Source organism: Limanda limanda, chromosome 11, assembly GCF_963576545.1.
Source record: "Limanda limanda chromosome 11, fLimLim1.1, whole genome shotgun sequence".
NCBI classification, from domain to species: Eukaryota; Metazoa; Chordata; class Actinopteri; order Pleuronectiformes; family Pleuronectidae; genus Limanda; species Limanda limanda.
In genome coordinates, this window is record NC_083646.1 from 25,056,673 (window position 1) to 25,079,359 (window position 22,687).

Sequence of the window (22,687 nt, forward strand, 5' to 3'; positions counted from 1 at the left end):
CTGTTATTTGTGTCGGAGGCAGCCCTTGTCCTCCCCTTCCTCTGCAGGGAAGTCAAAGTCAGGGTCAGCTACACAAAGACATGGGGGAGAATTATATTCACTGCATCCCTGTTATCCATATATAGATGCATATAAACTAGTATGATGCATTGTAGCATTTAGGTCACAGAGGTAAAGCACCTGGATTATCCAGAAGAGTCAACATATTTAAATTACCTCGAAGTATAAAGAAATGTAAAAGAAAAAAAAATGCTTCATGAATAACATGGTGCTATTTGTATCCATCAAACTATGACTTCTACAACTTAAACCTTTGAATAAGTTATTATGGACAGTTTTATAAATTGTAATAATAGATGCAACGGTAAGAAATAAAAAGTGGAACCGTTCAAATATATCTAACTCTGGGGTTAGGTCTCTCTCTCTCTCTTTCCTTGTATCTCTCTCTTTCTCTCTCTCTCTACGCGCGCGCACGCTCGCTTGCGTGTGCGTGCGTGAGTGTGTCTCGCACACCTCCCAGCAGCCCCTCGGACGGCATCCCAGGTTGGAGGACATCACCAGGCGGTCCAGCCGGCCGCGTCATCCCCTGATGGGCGGCGCGCTGACGGGAGGACGGAGGGTGTTTTCCAGCTTTAAAAGCACCGGAGCCGGCCCCTCTGACAAACCACGCTGCGTCATCGACCTGGGGAGACTCTTGAAACCCTTGACTGGGTCTGAAGAGAACCCGACTCACTCACCTCACCCCCGCTCCCCTCCACGGCTCCTGACCTGTGCCGGGTCTCCACATCCAGCTCGTCTGGAGCGCGAAGTACCTGCGCCGCGTTACGCGTACAAACTTGAACTCTCGCTTTTCTTTACAAACTATGCTTTGGTTGAATGGTGTGTGAAGTGCACCCGGTCTCGCAGCACTACCGTCGGTGAAGGGGTTCGCCTGTTAACAGCCTCACAAGCGGAGAAAGTTGCGCATCGCTTGTTGAATGCAGGATACCGTCTTCTGCCTGAGCGCCGAGTCCAAGTTGAGGTTTGGAGCATCAGCCGGCCGGGAGCGAGCACTCCAGTGTCTCACCTCTGTCCCCGCCAACATGAAGTCTGCAGAGGAAGGTAAGTCACTTCAGCTCCGGTGTGAATCCGCTATAGCCACTGTTCATTGTGGGCATCATGTAAAGTGAGACTTTAAGGTGTGTTGCCATTAGGTGCTGCACTTAATGCAAACTTTTATCTTCAGTGTTTTTCATAAAATGAAAGTGGATATGAATTTCGAAGTTTTGCTCAACTGCTGTTATTATTTCATATATTACGTGTCAGCTATTTCACTAGGCTGCTATTCTAAGTAACTTTCTCTTGTTTTGTTAAATACGTTAAAGTAAATCATGTAATTAATTAATTAATTCAACTATAAGTATCTGGATGCAAACTTGAATCACTGTTGAGGAGGTGACAATATATTATTCAGTCACAAGCACATTGACACCCATAAAATAATAAATATTAAGGAAACATCAACATCTCCTTCTTGAGGGGCATCAACAACTTTATTGTTGTACATTATTTGGATAACACCAACTTCACTTCTCACTTAACTGTTGATCTGTACACACAGACACTCTTTTTAGGGGTCATTAGGGGTCTGCAGCTGTGCCTGCAGGTGTTTCTCACCATGCACAATGTATGTAAATTGGGTGAAAGTGTTGCTGCCCCTTGCTCTCCTTATGGTTAGACGTGTGTTAAATTCTATTATTGAAGATGTCCAATCTCCCTGTGCACTGGGAGGTCAGAGGTCAGGGGTCAGTTGTAGAGCAGACCCCAGGAGTTCCTGAGGTTTCTTTGCTTTGCTCATATGAGACACTCAAGCACAGATGATGATTCAGCCATTAAAAGGAAGCTTCATTTTTTTTCAGTTCTTTGATTGAGCAGTCATGTAATGAGAATTTGATTCGGTCCATCAGAAGCCGCTGAGAGTCGGTCTTGTCTCAAGTCTTCCAGCACTGAATTTACTTTTTTGTGGATTTATAGAATTCAATTTTGCCTTGAGGTTTCAATCGAACGAGCTGTGTTATTATTCATTTCAGTCCCTCAGTCCTAAGCCTTATAATTGGTAACAGACGTGTGTGTGTGTATTTGTGAGGACAATTTTAAGCAGAGACTTAACAGAGTGAGGACATTTTGGCCGGTCCTCACTCCTCACTTCAAAGGGCTGTTTGAAGGTTTGGACTTGGTTTTAGGGTTAGGGTTAGAATTTGGTTAGGGTTAGGCATTTTATTTTGGTGGTTCAGGTTAGGGTAAGGGGCTCACTAAGATATAAGTACAAGAACTTGTTTGTGTGTGTGTGAGAGAGAGAGAGAGAGAGAGAGAGAGAGAGAGAGAGAGAGAGAGAGAGAGAGAGAGAGAGAGAGAGAGAGAGAGAGAGAGAGAGAGAGAGAGAGAGAGAGAGAGAGAGAGAGAGAGAGAGAGAGAGAGAGAGAGAGAGAGAGAGGCGTTCAGGGAAGCTGGGTAGCATGCTTGACATGGAGACATGCTGAACCAAACACAGCTTCAGCAGTATGCAGAGGGCTGCTTTATTATCACACATAAACTGAGACGTGCAGACACACTAGCACACCAGCACACACAGACGCACTCCGCTGGTGTTTTGCCTTAGCCCATAGTCAGCCATGTGCAGTAAGTGGCCCCAGGGTTCTTAGTTCCACAGGCTGCGGATGACTTCTGTGGGCGACCCCCTATCTCTCCCTGAGGTCCCGTCAGTCTGAGCCCAGCCTAGACCACAATCCCTGTGGATAAACCCATATATTCTTTAGTCACGCTGGTTGGGCTGTGGGGAGAGAGAGAGTTTCGATCGTGATAGCATAATTGACAAAAATGGTTGAAGACTGAGAGAGCATGCTATAATCTGTGTGATCGTCAGTGTTTTCAAATGAACCCTGCTTACGCAGCATTTTGAGCACACAGCAAACAATTGCAGACGCATTGCCTTGAATCCAAGATCAGTTTTTCTTTTTCTTTCATTTGGTTCACCCCCCAAATTATGATCTGGTATAATATTGTTTTCTCAGCCCACATGTGACCCCAGAGTTTCAAGACTGTGCAGCACACAGGACTGACACAGCCTCAATGTGTTTGGGTTGGTATTAGGAGAAGTGCAGTTTTGCACACATGTTCAAGATAAAAAATAAAAAAAACAGCTGAGACTGTAAGCAAAGTCAGTCAGGCCTGAAGTGCAGAGGTGTGTCACGATGGGTGGAGTGGGCAGGAGATTATCATCTGTTCAGCACTAGAAAACCAGAGGACAGCATCGAGGAGACAGAGCTACCAGTCTTTGTAGTTATGTTTTTAGTTATGATTATAGTTAAAGTTTATAATCAGTGGGACAGTGATGAGTTTACAGCATGTACAACAAGAGTTATAAATCAGATATGTGAATGAGGGATATGAATTCAGCCGTGGTGTCAAGACTAAGCCTGAGAAAGGTGGCTATATGAAGTTTTGTTTGTGGTTAAAAGACTGTTAAGGATCTGACATTTTTCAGACCCTTTTTGTGAAAAATATGTGATCCTGTTTTTAAAAGGAAGCAAAAATCTCAGATGGGATTTTCTATAAAATGCATGTATATTGTCTGTTGTTCCTCTACGAAAAGATGTTGAGCCTCATTGAACTTAGTGCATTGAACTTGTTCTGATGCACATCTCATAATCACCTCTGAAAATAGATTCTCATAAACTAATTTTAGGCTGCCTACCCACATTATGTGGTGTGACACAGATTCATCATTTCATGTGATGCGCAGCATTGTGGTTAACAAATATAGCACGCTGCAACAAGGGGAATGCCCTTCACTGGGTTTCAGACTCACTAACATTATCAATAAAAAGCAGACGAGAGGTTTACAGCTGTTGACGCAGCAGCCAGCTGCTACAAAGCTAACTGAAGTGGCTACCTGCCAGGATATACGTGCCTCCACTGACTGAGCTTTTATGTCACTGCACTTGTCTGCCTGCGATTTCTTTCTGTGCTCACTTGCGGGCGCCCATTGTTTTCTGTCTGCCACGGGCGCATCTGTGTGTAACGCTGCAGCAAACTCTCTCCGTCTTAATCAGGAGCTCAGAGCGATGTGAGAGTGCTGTCAGTTTTCCACAGGGGAGGGCCTAATTCACTCAGTGAGTGATGCAATCAATCAAACAAAGCATCCATCAGCGCTGCTGGAGGAATTCCTGTAGAGTACATATGACAGCAGGGTGTGCCAAATAGAGCCTCAGATGAACTGATCAAACAAATAGAGTGGCTGTGCAACTTTGCGACTATACACAGCCGCCACATACAGGAACTGCTTTGAGATGATTGCTAAGCTTCTCCAGATGTTGTGAGGAAGTTTATGCAAGAAATATTGGTGGGAGTTGTGTAGGGGTATTGTTCTAAAATGTATTCAGAGTTAATTATTACCATAAAAGTCAAAGTAAAAATATCTAAATCTTTTTTTTTGCAGATGTATACAGCTACACACCAAATGTCAGCCTGTCCCTTCCACTGGGCATGGGAAACCCCTGTCTGGCCACCCAATACCACACCTTACAGTCCAGCCCAGTCATCTCAGTTTCCTCTTGCCTGCAGACAGGCTACAGCCTCCAGAATGATATCCATGCAGCATCAGGCTATTACCTGCCCCACGGCCTCAGACCCAATGGGGCTCCAGCCCTGGAGAGCCCCCGTATAGAGATCACTGCCTACAGCCAGTACCCTGAGGAGGAGGTAGAAGAGAGCAGCAGTGAGGACCACAACATCAAACGAGGTTTGAACTCCATCGTCACACTGACACTGCCCAATGCTGATGGCTACCGCGATCCCAGCTGCCTCAGCCCTGCAAGTAGCATTTCCTCACGCAGCTGTAACTCGGAGGCGTCATCCTATGAGTCTGGCTTCTACAACTATGACAACTCCCCACAGAATTCGCCCTGGCAGTCTCCCTGTGTTTCTCCCAAAGGCTCTTCAATGCTCCTGTCCTGCCCACATGCCAGCGGGCCTGCAGGCTCCCCACACAATTCACCCTCCAACTCCCCTCAGATAGGGGCAGTGGCTGAGGATGGCTGGCCGGCTCAACTTCGCGGGTCCAGGCCCAACTCGCCTTCCTACAGTGGAGGTGTTGGAGGAATCGGTGGAGGAGGAGGAATTGGGAAGAGAAAGTACAGCCTCAACGGTGCCCCCTACCGTCAGACATCCTGCACCCCCAACCAGTCCCCCATCCCGTCTCCACATATCTCCCCCAGGGTCAGCATCACAGATGAGAACTGGCTTGCCAACACCAACCAGTACACCAACTCTGCCATTGTGGCTGCCATCAACGCTCTCACCACAGATGGAGTGATAGACATGGGGGAGGGAATCCCAATCAAGACACGGAAGACGATGCTTGACCACTCGTCCTCCATGAGCCTGAAGCTGGAGCCTGGTGGGGAGGAGCTGGGTCTTGACGGGGAGCTCTGCCACGAGGACTACCCCTCCCGACTGCCCCTCAAGAAGGAGAACTACTGTGGAGGGTTCCTTGATGTGCCCCAGCATCCGTACTCCTGGTCGAAGCCCAAACCTTACCTCAGGTAGGTGGAGCTGCTCTGACGTAGTTGCTTTGTCAATAAACTCTGTGGCCCTTTTAGCATTTGAATCCACAAGATGAAACAGTTATGACTAAACCACTCAATGTGAAACTGAGCCAGCAGTTGTTTTCTGTGAGAAGACAATGAAGCAAGTCTGATTATTTAGACAGATTCATGGTTTATAGCAATGTGCGTTAGGAAACAATGTATTTGCAGACAGTCCAAGAGAAAAACAATTCATCCAGCTGTTCCACTACTTTGCGCAGTTGTCTTTATATTAACAGAGTTAGTGTTATTTATTTATTGCAAGGATACGATTGTTTTAGTTTTTAAACTTCAAAGGCCATATCAAAAGGCAGAAATCCAAAAGTTGCATGCTCTTCACTTTCAAAAGAGTTCTCTTTGAAGATCAAAACTATTTCATAAATCATATTTCACAGAGAGGAGTTGCCCTGTGTGTGTGCCATTGTTGCTATAGTGATATAACAGACACACACACACACACACACATTGTGCATGCGCTCAGCTATGTCATTGATTTTTCACTTTTGAGCAAGGTAAGCTTTTTCAATTTCAATTGTGTCCCAACTGGCATTTTTTCCCCCAAGCCAATAAGACTGTTTCCTGTTGGAAATCAAGTGTTTGATTAAGATAGTGAGCAACAGGAAGTGATGGTGACAGGCCTGGCTGAAGGGGAAGCAGTCTGCGGGTTAATCAGGCGGCTCACTGCTCTGGCCTGCTGCGCCATCAGCCCATCTCTTTCTGCGGAGCTAACGTGATGTCATGCACTGACTGGGCAGATAAAGCCCTGCGGGGGGAAATCAGTTCGTTTTGGGTCAACAAACAGCCCGCGAGTTCCACAAAGATGTCAGAGATTGGTTTCAGTTGAGCCACCCTTCAGGTCAGGGGTTTGCGTTTACCAGGCATCCGGCACAGAGAAATATTGTCTGGCACATGTTTGTTTTGGTTTAGATATCACCACGGTGTTCACATGGGAAGCTCTGACTCCCCGTCTCCAGAACAATGATGCCAGCTGTAGCTCTGGGAACGATATCATGCTCCAAGGCAGAGTGTGCCGCTGACCTTATTCAACTGTAGAACTCTGTTGACTGCAATTCCAGTGTGGCTGTGTTTTATAATTTCACAGTTATCGATTTGGAAAGGATAATAATTGTATCAAAGGACAGGATGGTCGCCAGCTGGTACGAGATTTGTTTTTCTGCCCTAGAAATGTCTTTCCTCCCATCACTTTCTTAACTCCCTGCGTCTGTTTCCACCTGTCACACCATAATAAAAAACACACTGCTCTAACCAGGGAACAACCGTCTCCTTTATTTTTCATAAAGAAGGACCACTAATTATTACCCAGCCCCCAGGAATTACACACGTCAGCGAGTGAGTTTAATTGATTAGATTAAGGACCATGATGAAATGGGGAAGGATCAGGCCAGTTGGGTTTACACTTAAGTGTCCTAATTTGAAGATAATTTAAAGCAAGTTTAGAGCTTTTTCATTTAGACTTTCTTGGTAATGACTGAACAATGGAAGAACTGCATCCTCACAGGTCCTACTTGGGCAAATCTAATCTGACTTGGTTTTAAGAATATAATTTAATTAATTACAATGAAAAAAACAAAAGGACTACAATTCCAAGCACTTTTGAAAAAAAAACAGGAAAAAATTACCAGACCATGAGTGTAAATCTTTCATTGACTAGATTTGATTGAATTCACTGTTATATCAATTCCTTATTCAGTAAAAAAAAAAAAAAAAAGTACTTTTGTATTAGGAGATTATTCCATGAACCTACTAACAAACAATCTGTCATGTTAATACAGCCCATCTCTACCAGCTCTTGACTGGCAGCTTCAATCATGCTCCGGCCCGTACAACCTGCAGATCGAGGTGCAGCCCAAGTCCCACCACAGGGCCCACTATGAAACTGAAGGCAGCCGCGGGGCGGTGAAGGCGCTCTCCGGAGGACACCCTGTAGTGCAGGTACGTCACCAGCAATTGTTTACTGAATTGATTGGTATGAGTTCATGCAGAAATTGAGGTTCACCCGACACAAAGTCAGCTTTGTGCCTTTAAGCTTTGTGATATTTTGATGTCATTACAGAACAAGTGCTAACAAGCAAACAAGTGCATGCTGATAACAGCTCCCTTTTCCTCCTGACAGCAAGCAAAGTGGATGTTTGGCAGATGCTGATTTTATGGCAGAATGTTTTCACAGAGTAAAGTCAGCACAGCCAAGAAATCTTCATTATCTTCTCCTGATCTTTTTTAAATGTTTGATTTGTCCCAGTCGATGAATCCTAAAATGAGATCTTAATGATTACAATGAGTTGATATTAAACTACGTGATTGACTTTCAAAATATCTCCCTCTTTTGCATTTATTAAAGTTTGCTTTAGAAAACCATTGCTTTACACTAGAAACCGTTTGTAAAGTATGATACCCAACGTTTACCAATGTTGTTGCAAACATTTAGAGCCAGTTTTCTAAATTATAAAAGCCCTTGAGTGCAGTATATCCAGACCCCAGTCCGTGCCAGTGTATGCTTGTATACTGTGTTATTAATGTTCGCAGAATCAATCTACTGCTGCTCTGACCAGCAGCAGTGCATGCTGACTCAATTAGTATAGAGCAGGACCATCCCCTCTCACTATTGTACTTGGCGAACACTTAAAGAGCACACGTCAGTCTCGCCAGCAGCACAGCACAGAGCTCCTTTCTCTGCTTCACTGTCATCACACTGCACTGACATCTTAGTTTACTGAAGGTGGGGATCTTAGTGACGTGTGTGTCCTTAAGGTTGTGAGTCAATTTGCCTTGTATACAAATTAAAACCGTGTAAATAAGAATAATGTCAGGCCATTCATCTGTGGTGCTTTTATTTTTTTTCCATCCTAAAATTCCATTTATCATCCAGAATTGCAGCCAGAGAAATTTTCTGTTTTGGACCATTAAGTATTCAGGTTGGTGTTCTGTCTCTGTTTTACAGTTAGCATAAGATGTTGTTAGTGCCACAGTTGTAAATAGATGTTGTCAACACATCCTCGCCTGCCCAACGTCAAATGCACTTGACAGCTGTTGGCCAGGGTGGTGTTATAAACAGGCCTGTCAACCCTCAGGTTTTCTCTGTAAATACAGGTAATTATTCCCCTTCATTACAAACCTTTGTATATCAACATGCTGGTGAATCAACATTTTACCCCCGCGCTTCCACGTGAGCCGTACCAGACTCAACTCGTCATGCACAGCTGCATGTGGCAGGTGAGGCTTGTTTTGATTTAGTTAATGCCACTTTCTGACTCACTCTGGGAGCGAGAGTGAAAAGTCACGAGTCGGCAACCCGCAGTTCTGTCCAGATTTAGATTGATGACATCGTATCGTATTGGCGCAAGTTTATTGCTTTGCAAGGAGGTTTTTCAAGTCTTGCTGTGTATGTCAAGCAATTGTTAGTGATTAGTAGTCATGGATAAAATATGATGACAGCTGCTTTACCATCACACCTCCCCCGACTAGCATTGCCTACTTTTTACCCTTACTTTTTGGTGTGGAGAGATTTATGCTCTGTGCAGTCATTTGGGATATCTGGAGGGAAGCAAAGCAGTTGGCAGAATGATAAATCTTTACAGATTAGGCTGTTATTTGTACATGCCAGAGGCTAAAATATAAGAGAAGAGAATGTTCTGTACCTTCAAAGGGATTTTGCACATTCCAAGTGCAAGATTTCTCATTTATCTGAGTGTTCTCTTTATCACTGTCTTAATCTTTGCTGAAGTGTTGTGTGAAATTGTGTTGTTGTAATCTTAGAGAATAGGGCATGCTGAAGTCCCCAGTGCCCTGTGGTAATGAGTGGCAGGCACTGGATGGGTGGATGCAGTCAAGGAGAATGAGTCAATAATGACATGAGGGCATGGGTGTAGGAAGCAGCCATAGAAGTGTCTCTCTACGTGTGTGTTTGTGTGAGTGTGTGTTTGTGCTTGACTAGATCGAGTAGAGAGAAAGAGAGGGAGAGAGGGAAGGGGCAGAGGGAGTCAGCAGGCAGCTGGGGCTCAGCTCAGCTGCCCCTGGAGATGCTCTGTATCCTGCTGATTAGGGCTGTGTGGCCCTTAGGTTGACTGAGCATGGCTGTGCTGGGGCTGTTTTGGTGGGGGTGGTGGTGGGTGGATAGGACTTAGAATCCCAGCGCCCATCGGACGCCACCTCCCCTTTCCACACACCGGTGCCTCCCTCCCTCCCTGGGGGGTCCAATGATGTCGCACCCTGTGAACAATCCATCCTTCAACCAGCTCCCCAACCCACAGCAGCCGGCCTCCCTCGGTTAAAGCCCAGTCATCCACCATGCACAGCTCTATTGTTTTTTAAGCTCATGGATGATCAGACTCACGTGCAATGAGTGATGGTGACATGTGTGTTGGAAAGCATCTCTGGATGAAGATGAAAAACATGAAGAGATACACTGTTTCTCTAGCATTGTCCCCCAGAGAGACACGTCTGACAGATAGTTAAACCAAAACACTCAACTGCTCATTTGCCGATGTTGTTTTACTACTCAGTAACAAGCGGTGGTGTTTTCCTGATATACACAGAGGAAAGTTTGGCATCGCTAAGGTCTGACATCATCCCAAGCTGCAGTATCAACCACAACACATTCAATGCAGGATGGAGAGCTTGTGGGATGGCTGCATGGGGAGAATGGAGTGTCAAAACTGCAGCCACACACCAGTGAAAACCTCTAGATTATGGGTTACCTCTTCTCATTACCCCTTTGCAGCTTGCACCGGCTCTCCGCACTGTTTCTAATATCATTCATTTATTCTGTACCCGGACTCCATCCCTCCGTCCCTTCCTCCGCATCGGCAGCCTTTTAACTTTCCCTCCCATGATTGGTCCACTTTGTGACCCCCGTGGCTGCTTTTCCACTTTATTTACTGCAGCCGACCACAGCGCCATTAAGGGGATCTCGGGTACTCCTTCGGCTCCCAACGCACGGTTCCAGAAGCTTCCCTCTCTCACCACAGCTATGCCAAGACATTTACGTGGCCGATTTTCGTAGCAGTGGTCAGGAAAACCAACAACCTGGTCTTACTTCACTCAGAATACTGCAGTGACATTGATTGATGGCTTTTTCCAGAGGAGAACAATAATTGAAAATATAGTGACCGGGTATGTGACCTGGCTCGGATCGAATCGTGGGATGAGTTGAAGATGTTGTAAACTCAGAGACACACAGACATCCGGCAGGCCCAGAGTAACAGCAGACAACAACACCTGTGGAGTATTAAACTCAATCGCAGAGCACACAGCACTGTCCTGCATAGGGCTAGTTCATATAGGATAATGACTGGCCTATAGGGCTTCCCTCCTCACACATTCACAAACTCTCTCACCCACTCTCTCATTAAGTCTAAAGCAGCAACAGACACGGTGTAATTTCAGCAGGATGTGGCCATCATCCCTATGAACGTGTGCGTGACTTAATACACATCTCTGTTCCTCCCCGACTGCATGTGATGCACATCAAATTTTCAGCATGTTTCTTCCGCGACGACATGAAAGACCTTGGTAAACATGTGCTCAGTTCTTAGCATGTGCAGTTTCACCTTGGGATCCGGTGCTGGCTGGCTGCGTAATGTCCCAAAGAAAACCTAAGATCTAAAGCGCCTTTTACTGTAGCTACTAATTGCTCATTAAATCTACTGCTGCCTCTTGTTTGATATTCAAAATGCTCTGTGTACCCTGTAGTGCTGCTACAGCTTAGTCAGGGCTATTAATCATTACCCAAAGGGGTATTTATGCCACTCTTAAACTGTGGTTCTCCATTTGCGTGGGCTTCCCTTACACTGGTATTTGGCTACCACTAATTACCAGTTAATAACAAGTGGATAAAAATGAGCAAAATGTGCATCGTTTTCACTGGTTTGAGGTGATAACCAGACATCCCACAGATTTATGAGGTAAGACACGGGTGGTTGTTTTGCTTTTAGGGGACAGCAATTGTCTGTGCATCATCTTACTCAAATTCTCAGTAGGTTTGGATGATATTTCTTATGGTAGGCGTTGCTGGTAGCAAATCCATTTTTTTTGGTATGGAATTTGGACCCTCACTGGTCTAGACATGGGGTAGTGCTTGAAACTATGCCCTCGATGACATAACACTATAGTACTTAGTTCGACAACAACTTTGAGGGATATATATCTTCTGGTTGCTTATAAAAACAGCAGCATTTGAAGACGTGGAAATGCTGAACATTAAAGGATTGCATGCGTCCTTATGCATTCAGGATGAGGCACTGGAGAAATGAGCAGGAAAGAAGGGTGATAGAGTAAAGTCTGGAAGGAGAGACAACTTGGATGAGTTTACATTTAATTGGGTATAGCAAAGGCTGGAGAGAGGGGAGCATGAGAATGGGAAAAAGCCTAAATCTGCTGTTGTAGTTCTCCACCTCCCCTGCTTCAGTTTGCCCAGTCCTCTACTGCTTCAAGTCCCCTTTTCCTTCTCCTCTCCCCAATTCTCTGCGCCACGTGGACTTCTACGAGTCATGACATTTCTCCAGGCGGTGATGAAATGAAATTACTGCAGAGGGATAGAAGGCAGCACAATGCAGGCCTGTGGAGTGTATTCACACTCAATATCTGTCCAGACCAGACACATCAAATTTACCAGCAAGTCATTATTAAACATTACATGATCAAATCCTCTCTTTGAACTATTGAGGCAAGGTACAGGCAGCACATGGAGTTGAGAAAAAAACCAACCCCACGTCATTACTTCATCACAACAGATTTTCACTGATTGAAGCAAATGAGGAAAAAAAATAGGGCTATATCCCTAGGACTGAAATTGTCTATGCTGATGATGGATCTGCAATGGTCCGAAGGCGACAGGGAGATGAATGGGGGAAAGTGGTTGGGATGTACCCCCCTCTCCCTTTTCAGCTCGACCCCCCCACATCATCACAACTGATCCAGACAATACAGCTGCATACAATTACACAATAATGCATCAGCCGCCATATCCACAGTGTTTTGCTTGAGCCTCAGCTATCAAAAATGGCTCGTGCAACAGTGGCTTGTGGTAGGAGGTGTAAATGGATCTAGCTGACACAGTGGCAGAAGTTGGCACCTTGAAACAGCTGCAAATCAAGCCATGACTCGGTTTCGATTATCTCAAAATAAATATACGGTGCATGTGCCAGATAGGCTGCAGTTACAGCAAGAGAAGCTCATCTGGTCAAAATTAGTGGCTCACTGGTCCAACCTCGAAGGCAGCATTACAGACAAATACAAAGCCGAGGTCACAGGTGTGTGTGAAGCCTCTGTCGTTGGCCCACACTTAAAGTTTACGACACTATCTTGGCTTTTTTCCCGCCATTTATTTCACCTTTGAGAATGAAATAAAGAAGTACGTTTTGCGTTTTTCTTGTGGTGTGCATTTGTGTGAGCGTCACAGGAGCTCAGCAGAAGCGAAGTGGGGGCCTTTAGGAGAGGGTCAGGGGAGCACATATGGTAAAGGAATCGAGGGGGGTCGCCCGGAGGGGACTAGACCGCCTTTCTTTGCTGCTGGGAAGACCAGCGTCACCAGGAGGACTATCTGACCTCATTAATCACTTCCTCTCCTCCATGAGGTCACTATGGCTTTGAGTGAGGACACTAGCGTCATCATGCGCTACCGCAAGCCGAGTGAAAGGGATAAAGACACCCCCTCTTGCCGTCTCTTATACAGGCCCCCTTACCGCCACGTGGCAGCTGAGGTAATGGTTGGAGGTCAGTGAGAAATCCCAAGAAGTCTGCTAAGGCAAAAGTGACAGACGACACTCCTTTGTAGCGTGGAGGCCTGTTTTTTATTAAATCATGAGAAAACCTCAGGCAATTTAACGCTACGGTGTTTCAGATTTGTACCTCATGCTCCAACATAGCCCTCTCAACAGTCAATACACAAGTAACTGGTAGCATGTGTGGCTATGGATAATTGCCCCTGGTGACACCATAAGTAAAATATAACAAGCAGAGCGAGGTCTGCCGGTGAGATCACTTCATAGATGAAGTGGTCCCTTGGGATGCCAAGACTTCAAGAAGCTCCTGACCTTGGCCTAACTCACTGATGACTTGCATGTGTGACTAGCTCACAGGTCAAGACAGCTGCTAGAGACACTATGAGGAGGTGAGGAGAAAAATAGACGGTTGGAACTGGAAATGAATGACGGTCTTAGCTTAACCACTCCCTTTGCAATCCCTTGATATCTGAATCAAATGCAAAGGCAGCCACAGGCGCTCAAATTATTGAGACATATGGATATGCTCTTCTCTAGTGACTAGTCATAACTTAATTTTATTAAACATAATTAATACCGAAAATCATGTAAATGCGGGGAAAAAAAACATAACCCCACAGGCAGTCAGTCTTGATGTTAATTATCAGGCCAGACAACTTATCCAGTCAAATTTGTTCTCAAACCAAAGACACTGAAGCACTAATTTCCATGGACCTTTCATGACATAGCTCCCCAGTCCTCCACCAGCCGTCCTCTTCCTCACACCCCCCCATCCCTGACCACCCTCACAAAGGTAATTATAAACCCATTAATCCGATTATGTCATAGGTTACATGTGCTCTGAATTTATATGACTCAGTCTGTTAGATAAACAACAGGGGTCTTTTATTCCATTCAACAGTACCACTGTTTTCACTTGAACGCAGCTCAAAGAAAATTGGTCTGAAGCGATGCGCTGGTGTAACTGAACAATTTGTGGGAGTGTTGTGGCAGCCATGGAATGGTTAGCCGTGGTCTTGAATAAGTGTTCTGTCACACTAAATGTCATAGTGAGGTCAAGGAGCCACCTGGGTTGATCCACGGAGGTCCTCATGATGATAAGTTACTCCTCTTAGTTTTCATCTTTTAGGTTTGGGGTGATTTCTAAGCCCACGCCAACATCCAGCCATATGACCATACGACCACTTCGCACTGCGATGAAGAGAAATTTAATCCTGGGAGGTCTGCAGTGTTAGACCTGGTTCCACCAAAAATCCACATTTGGTTGGCAAATTATTCTGGTCAGACAACACTCACAAAGTATCAGTTGTCCTTCACCGCACTTTCAACCCCGCCTTTAATTTTGAGCCATTATACACTTGGTTAAATCATCAGATGATGTTGCTTTAGACATTGTGCAAATATGAGCCAGGCATTTTGTTGGCAGTTTATATTTAAAGAGCTGTTGACCCCAAACACAACAGTACATTTCAAACTATGCATGGCCATTGAGCTTTTCTTCTCTATTTTTTTTAAAGATTTGATCTTTTATTAGTTGAGCAGTAGCAGCTAATGGAGCCCCGCAAGAGGAAGTGGTAGTTGTTTGAAGTGGTGGTTCTGATACAGGAGTCTCTTTCATCACAGTGGGACACAGTCTCTGAGCTTTAATGGAAATCATAATGTATGTTCATAACTGCCCAAAGGCAAAGGGGCTGCATTCCATCTGCATGCCAAAAACTCCATTAAGTTTTTTTGTGTTTTTCTTCACATTCAGGTGTAAATTTAGCTCAACTACCTATACTGACAGTCAATTACCTCTAAATTCATTTTGATTTATGTTCATCACAGTAACATTGTGTTCACTCATAGGTTATGTGCACGCCATTATTGCTTTTATTGACACGAAAGATTTTAATGTATGCTAAGGTCTGTGTTTTCCTGTATATGCAATTTATTTATATAAGAATGTTGTTATTAGCCCAATCATCAGTTTCATAAACTTTAATGACTGTGAGCATCACAGCTTGAGGCATACCTGAGATGATGGCCCTGGGTTCTTATTTTGTCTTTTAAGGGGTCACTTTCCGCAGAGTCACAGTCTACTGGTTGCCTCTCTGTGGGCACCTTTTTTAATAGGAGCAGTGAGATTTTAATGAACAGTGAAGTGATGGGAAGACAGCCTCTCCATCAGCCTCCACATATCTGTACCCAGGAGATCACTACTCCAGGCAGACTCAGAGACATCAAAAAACTTTTTCTTCACCTTCCCCTAAAAGAATGTAGAACTAGCGGTAAAAAACAGTAAAGATTGCTGAAAAAGGATCTGTTACATCTCTTAAAAAAATAAAAACTAACGCAGCACCTCTCAGATACCTCTAACTATCGCTAGCCGATATGCCTTCTGTCTCTATTTTCCAAATAAGGGGTTGACTTCGACGGAAGTCTTAGAACACAATGTTGCGTCTCACCTGGCTTCCTTTGTTCTCCCGACAGCTTTATGGCTACATGGAAAGCGAGCCGCTCACCCTGCAGCTGTTCATCGGGACCGCAGACGACCGCCTCCTGCGACCACATGCCTTCTACCAGGTCCACCGCATCACCGGCAAAACCGTCTCCACCGCTAGCCATGAAGTCATGCAATCCAACACCAAAGTTTTGGAGATCCCTCTGCTGCCTGAAAACAACATGAGAGCCATGTGAGTGCTCTTAGACCTCCACAAATCACCTATCCATCTTATTCTTTCCACATTTTTCTCTGGTAACCCGTGTTTTGAAATACACCCACACACACTCCATTCTCTCTCACAGCACTTTCCTCTTTGAGTCTACAAACAGAATACCTGATGATAGGCACTGTACAGCACACACTTCTAAATAGGCCTTCAAAACTTTGTGCTCTCACCCCAAGAGATGCATGATTTCTAAGGAGGTGAAATAAGTGCACAGTGTCGACAAACTGACTTCATGGGTGACTTGATTCTGACAAATGTTTTCAGGGACTATACAGGCAAGAGGCTTGAACTTCAACGGAAACTTTGTGATTAATTTGACAATATTACAAGACTAAAGTCGTAATTGAGAAGAAAGTCGTAAAAGTACGAGAATAAAGTAAGAAAAAAAAATCTTTATAAAATAACCAGCCAGAGGAACTCGTGCTGACCAGAGTTCCACTTCTTCTGGATCCAAAATCTTAAAACAACTTAATTAGAAACCATGAGCCCAATTGAATAGCACACAGGTAACCTCACAGTCAACCACAAACATTTCCTCTTCCACATAAGAGGAAACATTCTTGTGTTCTTTCGTCGGATTAGACAAAGTTTCTTGCACAATCCAAGTTCTAATACTTACGTGAATGTGGTGCTGATGAGCCCTACAGAAAACATTTAATTATTTGTGAAACTTACACTAAATTATAACTAAAGATGATGTTCCACATTCCTTTTTAATGCAGGTGACAGGCTAGACGGCTCGTATCCCCCTTCTAAAATTACAAAAAGCTTTAAATGATTGCCTAAGTCTTTTAACATTAAGTATGTATTCTCATAATACTTAATTCTTAAATCATTACGACTTTATTATTTTAAATAAATAAAACTAATTCTGGTGATATTATGACTTTGGCCCCCCCAGACACTTTTATGTTTCCCTAAGACTCCTTCATAAAGTACAACTAATACCTTAAAGAATAAAATGACGAGCACTTTTACTCATGAGGGTCCCTTGATCCCTCTAGCCAATGTGCAATGAAAACATTTGTGCCGAACTGATGGTATACACACTGGAACAGAGAAAAGTGTATAACGGTATAAGTAGCAATATTTCACTTTAATGCTCAATAAAACAATAGAGTTTTTCATAGCAGACATTTTGATGGTGAACATTTTCACAGTACAGGAAACCCAGGTTTTAACATTAACATCAACAATGGCTCAGTCCTATTTGAGGGTTTCGGTATGAGCCATGACAGAGGGACAGTGACACAGGGAGCACAGGACCACCGGGTCCTGAAATATGTAAGTGATATGTGACATGTGTCTTGGTAAAAAAAGGCCTGTTTCTAACTCAACAGCTGCTAGACAAAAGTGTGATGAAGTACACAACTAAATATAACCTTGGTTTACCTTTATAAGCAAGTTTGCCAGGCTGAGGTAAATCAGGCTTGGCGTTCCTCTGTACTTGCAGTAAACCAAGAGGCTGTGCTCGAAACTGAGTCCAAGCAGTGGCTCCTTTCCTGGGGCTCTTTTCAGATTAGGGAGCAGTGAATTTATTGGACTGAGGCCCAGAACTCTGCGAAATGGATAAAACCACTGTATATGAACATAGGTTACATGAGGCCATTTACCTACATATATGTATACAGTTCTTGGTTGGACTTGGGATTTTTCGGTGGACAGTGGATGATTCACGCTGCCTTACTATATAATTTTCACCAATACCAAAATATTCCTTATATTGTATCATATTTAGGGAGGTCCCTCACCCATTTAACTTAATGTGTCCCTTAGGATGAATATGATATTGTAAACAGTATTCGAGAGGAAGTTTCATTTCCCCTTTTGTCGTCAGTGTGCATGCTAAAGGAAGAGGAATGAGAGTTCTCTATTTCTACCCCAACTATCTGAAAGGTCAAAGATGAAGCGAAGCCTTTAACTGTCTCTTTCCACTGAACTGTTAAACAGTCATCTTGATAACACAGCATCCATCTCGCTGCTCTCATGCCAGCAATCATTCGTTCAGTGTGTGGGATGCAGACAGTCGAGAACTGCAGTCAAACTTTCAGACAGTTTCAATCTGTCTTACTTTTCTCCTCTTGCAAAGTTCATACTCATACAATGTAGCTTATTTCTAGTAGTTTATTGCCTTCTGCAAAATATAGTAAGTACAACATACTGTTTGGTCATTTAATAAAAAACAAATAGAAAAAAATAATGGGTTTTAGCTGATATATTGAAGTTGCCGTTTTACAATGCTGGCAGAGAAGACTATTTCTTTCATTTTATCTAAACAGTATCAAAATGTACCGGCTTTTGACATCTTGGATGTACAGGTCATGAAAATGGACTTAAAACTAATCCGTGACATCCAGCATCTTGGGTCTGTTTTAAAACCTATGCATGACAGAATGTGTCAGGAACACATCATGCACGGCTGATAAGAAGTAACTAGCCAGCTTCACATCTTATTTTTTCTTATTTACCTTTACTCAAATTCTCAAAAACCAAAGCGAGGGGAAAATTTGATTGGTATAAAACCTGACATTTACCATGTTCCAGGAATAGTACCCAAATAGCCACCATGTAAAATAACTGAAATGCCAAACCATATCCTATTCATATTCCCTCCCTTTTTTTTACCAGCCTCTGTAGTTTTATTTAAATTCATGAAAGGGCATGTCTGAAAACGAAGGCCTTTTTCCACTAGGAGAGGGGAAAGAAAACTCGCCCCATTAGCTTCCAAATTGTGAAATGAAATAAATAGAGACAGCTTAGAAAAAGGTCTACTGCTACATGTGGTGATGATTAACAGAGGTTAAAACCCTAAATATATGAAGTATATGAGTTTGTATATGCTGACTGCTGGTGGGACCTCGTGTGGTCGTGTTCAGTCACAGTGTGTTCATTCTTGAGGATTCCTACAGAGAATTGCTAATTCTTGGACCACTATGACCCTTTAAAACAGTGATATGAAGTAATATACGTCCGACTCTATCTTTGATGACATGCTAGATTAATAATGACATGGTCATGCTCCAGTCAACCTCTGGTGCATGATCTGTAACACCAGCAGTCACGGCTGATCCTAATGCACAGCAACTCTGCTCAATTTCTCAGTTAAACAGTCAAATAATCAAATCTGCCTGTTTCGGCCTCTTTCTCTAGAAAATATTCTGAGATGTTTTCCTAATCTTTTAAATGTGTTGTTATATTTTTGCCCTTCCCTACCTCTGTCCCAGAATCGATTGTGCAGGGATCCTGAAGTTGCGTAATTCGGACATTGAGCTCCGCAAAGGCGAAACAGACATCGGTCGTAAAAACACACGTGTGAGGCTGGTGTTCCGAGTGCACATCAACCAGCCCAATGGCAGGACGTTGTCCCTTCAGGCTTCCTCCAACCCCATTGAATGCTGTAAGTTTCGCACACTAACACTCCGAAATAAACTCATTGCACGCCTTTTCTCTTGGCTCCCCACCAGAGCAAAGGGTGGCATCTATTGTTGAAATCCAATAAACTGAGCTACTATGTTTTTTTCTCAACTTGCTGGAGCAAATTCAGTGCACCAGTCAGTAATATAAAGCACTCAGTAGGATTTATATGAACGAAGTAATCTGCCAAAGCAATGTGTGCATTGTACATGATGTCAGACACATGTGTGATCTATTTCAATTCACATTTTATGACTAAGTGCACAATTTACTATGGTAGAACTATATTAGAACAGGTTCCACAGAGGTCATTTGCCAGCCTTAGATTTGGCACAGTTAACTGGGTCCATTGAAAGAAACCTCTGTTTCTTTGCCATTCATTTGTGTGTAGGCATGATGTTATTTGTACCCAAAAAGCCAGTTATAGTTACACAGCTGGCATTATAGCTTATGGTCTAAATAAAATACAGATAAAATGGTAAATTGTTTGCATTTATATTGAGTTTTGTCATCTTAATGACCAGTCAAGGCGCTTTACAGCACAGTTACATTCACCCGCACACATTCATACAGTGCATCTATGGGCAGCACTTTTTTTCTATGAGAACGGCACAGCCGTGAGGGGCAATTTGTTTGGCTCAGTATCTTGCCCAAGGACACTTCTGCAAATGGAACGGGGAAGACCGGGATCGAACTGTCGACCATCTGGTTAGAGAATGACCCATTCTACCCCTTGAGGTCACAGCCAGAGGTCAAAAGTGACTAGCTAACCACATTGATAAACAGGTGGTTGGCTGTAGATATAGAAAATATTGTTTTGACCAGTTTCTACCTGTTTTGATGCTGTTGGCGGAAAACTTCTTAGCGAGGGGACATGCTATCACCATATTAAAGTTGATAAGTCTGTTTAGCTAAGCAAGTACTGCTGTTTTACTGGCTGTGAGCTGGGCCTGTGCGTCTTGGGGTGGATAGAAATCACCACAGAGTTTATGGGGGCTCACATACTATATTGAAATATGTTTGTGTGTGTGTTTCTTTTCAATAGCCCAGCGCTCTGCACAGGAGCTTCCCTTGGTGGAGAAGCAGAGTGTGGAAAGTTACCCTGCCACGGGAGGCAAAATGATGCTCCTGAGTGGTCTTAACTTCCTCCCCGACTCGAAGGTGGTGTTTGTGGAGAAGGCCCAGGGTAAGCAGCAGTCAACAGAACATGTTTACTGCCTCTTAATTTCCCCTCTTAATATTTCCTTCAAACGTCTCTCTGCCTCTCTGCCTCTGTCCCGTTTCCCCAGCCTTCTCTCCCGTCAAAATACAGCAGGCCCTGCCAGAGAGCCACATGTGGTGTGCATTAAGCCACTATATTTTTAACCAGAGCGTATTTACATTTGCTAAAGTTTCCATTGCCTGTTCACTGGTGCTCGCCACAAGTTAAGGGATGAATCACAAACAGGGCATGTGCAACGTCTCTCCCACTTTCTCCCTCTCCCTTGCTGTCTCTCCCCACCAGACTCACTTTTGCTTTTTTATATTTAACCCTCTGGACCTTTATGCTCGTTAGATATCTCTTCTACCCATTCTGCTGGATACTCATCCTTGTTGCCATTCACTGATTCATGGTTAAGAGGCCATTCTTTTCTTAACCCATCTTTTTCTCTGCCACGCATTTCCTCCCTGTGTGGGAGGGAACAGTGGTAGGATCATGATCATAACAATGATCATTTCCTTGATTGAACCCACTAAATCAATACAAAGGTCATGCAAGGTGAAACCTCTGATGTCTGTTGAAACACAGTGCTGCTGCTATGACGATAATTAGCAACAAAGGAAGAAGGATTGAAGGAGGATGTTTCTTATCTCTGCTAATAACTAATAATAATGGATTTATCATAGATGTTATATTGATGGGTGTTTGTGTCACAAACCCATGTTAACCACAAAAATACTTCACATCATCTGCACTGTTTAACCATTTGAAACGTTACCAAGAGGTTTCATCAGGCGAATGAAATAATAAAAAGGCAAAAATAACCCTGACAACAGAAGGTACCCGTCGTTATCTGTCAATGAGTAAATGATTGTTTTTATTATTGCACCATCCGTCTCTCACATGCTAACAACACACAAATATGACAATATGCATTTTCACACAACAGAAAAAAAGACCTTTATATTCCACAACACAAATAATTTATAACTAACAAAAATAATGACTATATATTGTAAATACTGATTTAATAGTCCAACTTGTCTTCTTTTCCAGGATTGTAGACACAAGTATTTCAAGTTTGTGGCAAAACCATTTTTATGGGAAATGTATGTTCTTAAATCACCATATATTTATAGTACAAAAGTAACTCACTTTCTTCTTCTCCCAAATCACACGGTGATCACATTTTCTTGTGAACTATAGTTTATTGCACCGGCAATCCCCTGTGGGCCACCAAGTGTTTCAGGTGACCCTCCTCCTAGTTCGGAGGTTAGACACCTTCGAATAGTTATTGTCTCAAAAGAAAATGTTTGAACCCTTCATTATTGAATCTCTTAAAATTAAGTTATTCTCAAACTCATTATAAATTCCATAATTTATAGAAATAACTAAAGAAAAAATAACTTAAAAAGAAGACCAGCTAAAAAAAGAAAAGATTTTCTTATGTTTCTCCCTCGCTAAAGCCTGTTATAAAGGTTTACACATCTTCAGGGTTAAGGGAGAGACGGAGGTTGGGTGAGGAGGGGGGTGGGTGAACTTGGGAAACTGGGGGCTCCCCTCTCCTGGCTTTCCTTAGTCATGGAGAGGATGCCCTGGAGAGGAAAGCCCATTCATACACAACACCTTCTGCCTCTCCACCCCCTGTTATTTGATACTCATGACCCCTTCTATGTTGTGTTTCCAGTCTTTCACCTCCTCTCTTCCTCTCTTGTCTACGTTGATACCTTGTTTCCTCTCTCTCTCTCCTTTCACTCCCTCATCCTTCGTACTTCTTACCTCTATTCTCAATACCCGTTAAAGACATTAGGCAGTGTGGAGCTCGGCGCTAGCGGGATCCCCTCACTCGGGCCTGCCATCGACATTTCAGTGGTTTGTTTTCCGTCTCTGTGGTGGCGAGACGGAGAAATAGAGAGAGAAAGAGAGAGAGCTTGAAAAGAGAGGTTGTACATCTACTACTTAGCCTGCTTTTATGTAAACTTTAATGACCCACCACTT

The 22,687-nt window shown here is 43.5% G+C and overlaps 1 protein-coding gene across 1 annotated transcript in view; it reads left to right on the top strand.

Annotated features, from left to right (window-relative positions):
* The first annotated feature begins 977 nt into the window (after window positions 1-977).
* The window catches only part of LOC133014231 (nuclear factor of activated T-cells, cytoplasmic 1-like), a 59,110-nt gene continuing 37,400 nt past the window's right edge, over window positions 978-22,687 (top strand). The window contains exons 1-6 of the mRNA XM_061081419.1: window positions 978-1,101; window positions 4,478-5,582; window positions 7,418-7,577; window positions 15,836-16,038; window positions 19,299-19,471; window positions 20,534-20,674. Of these exons, the coding sequence (XP_060937402.1) occupies window positions 978-1,101; window positions 4,478-5,582; window positions 7,418-7,577; window positions 15,836-16,038; window positions 19,299-19,471; window positions 20,534-20,674 (1,906 nt within the window). The remainder of the gene's footprint in view (window positions 1,102-4,477; window positions 5,583-7,417; window positions 7,578-15,835; window positions 16,039-19,298; window positions 19,472-20,533; window positions 20,675-22,687) is intronic.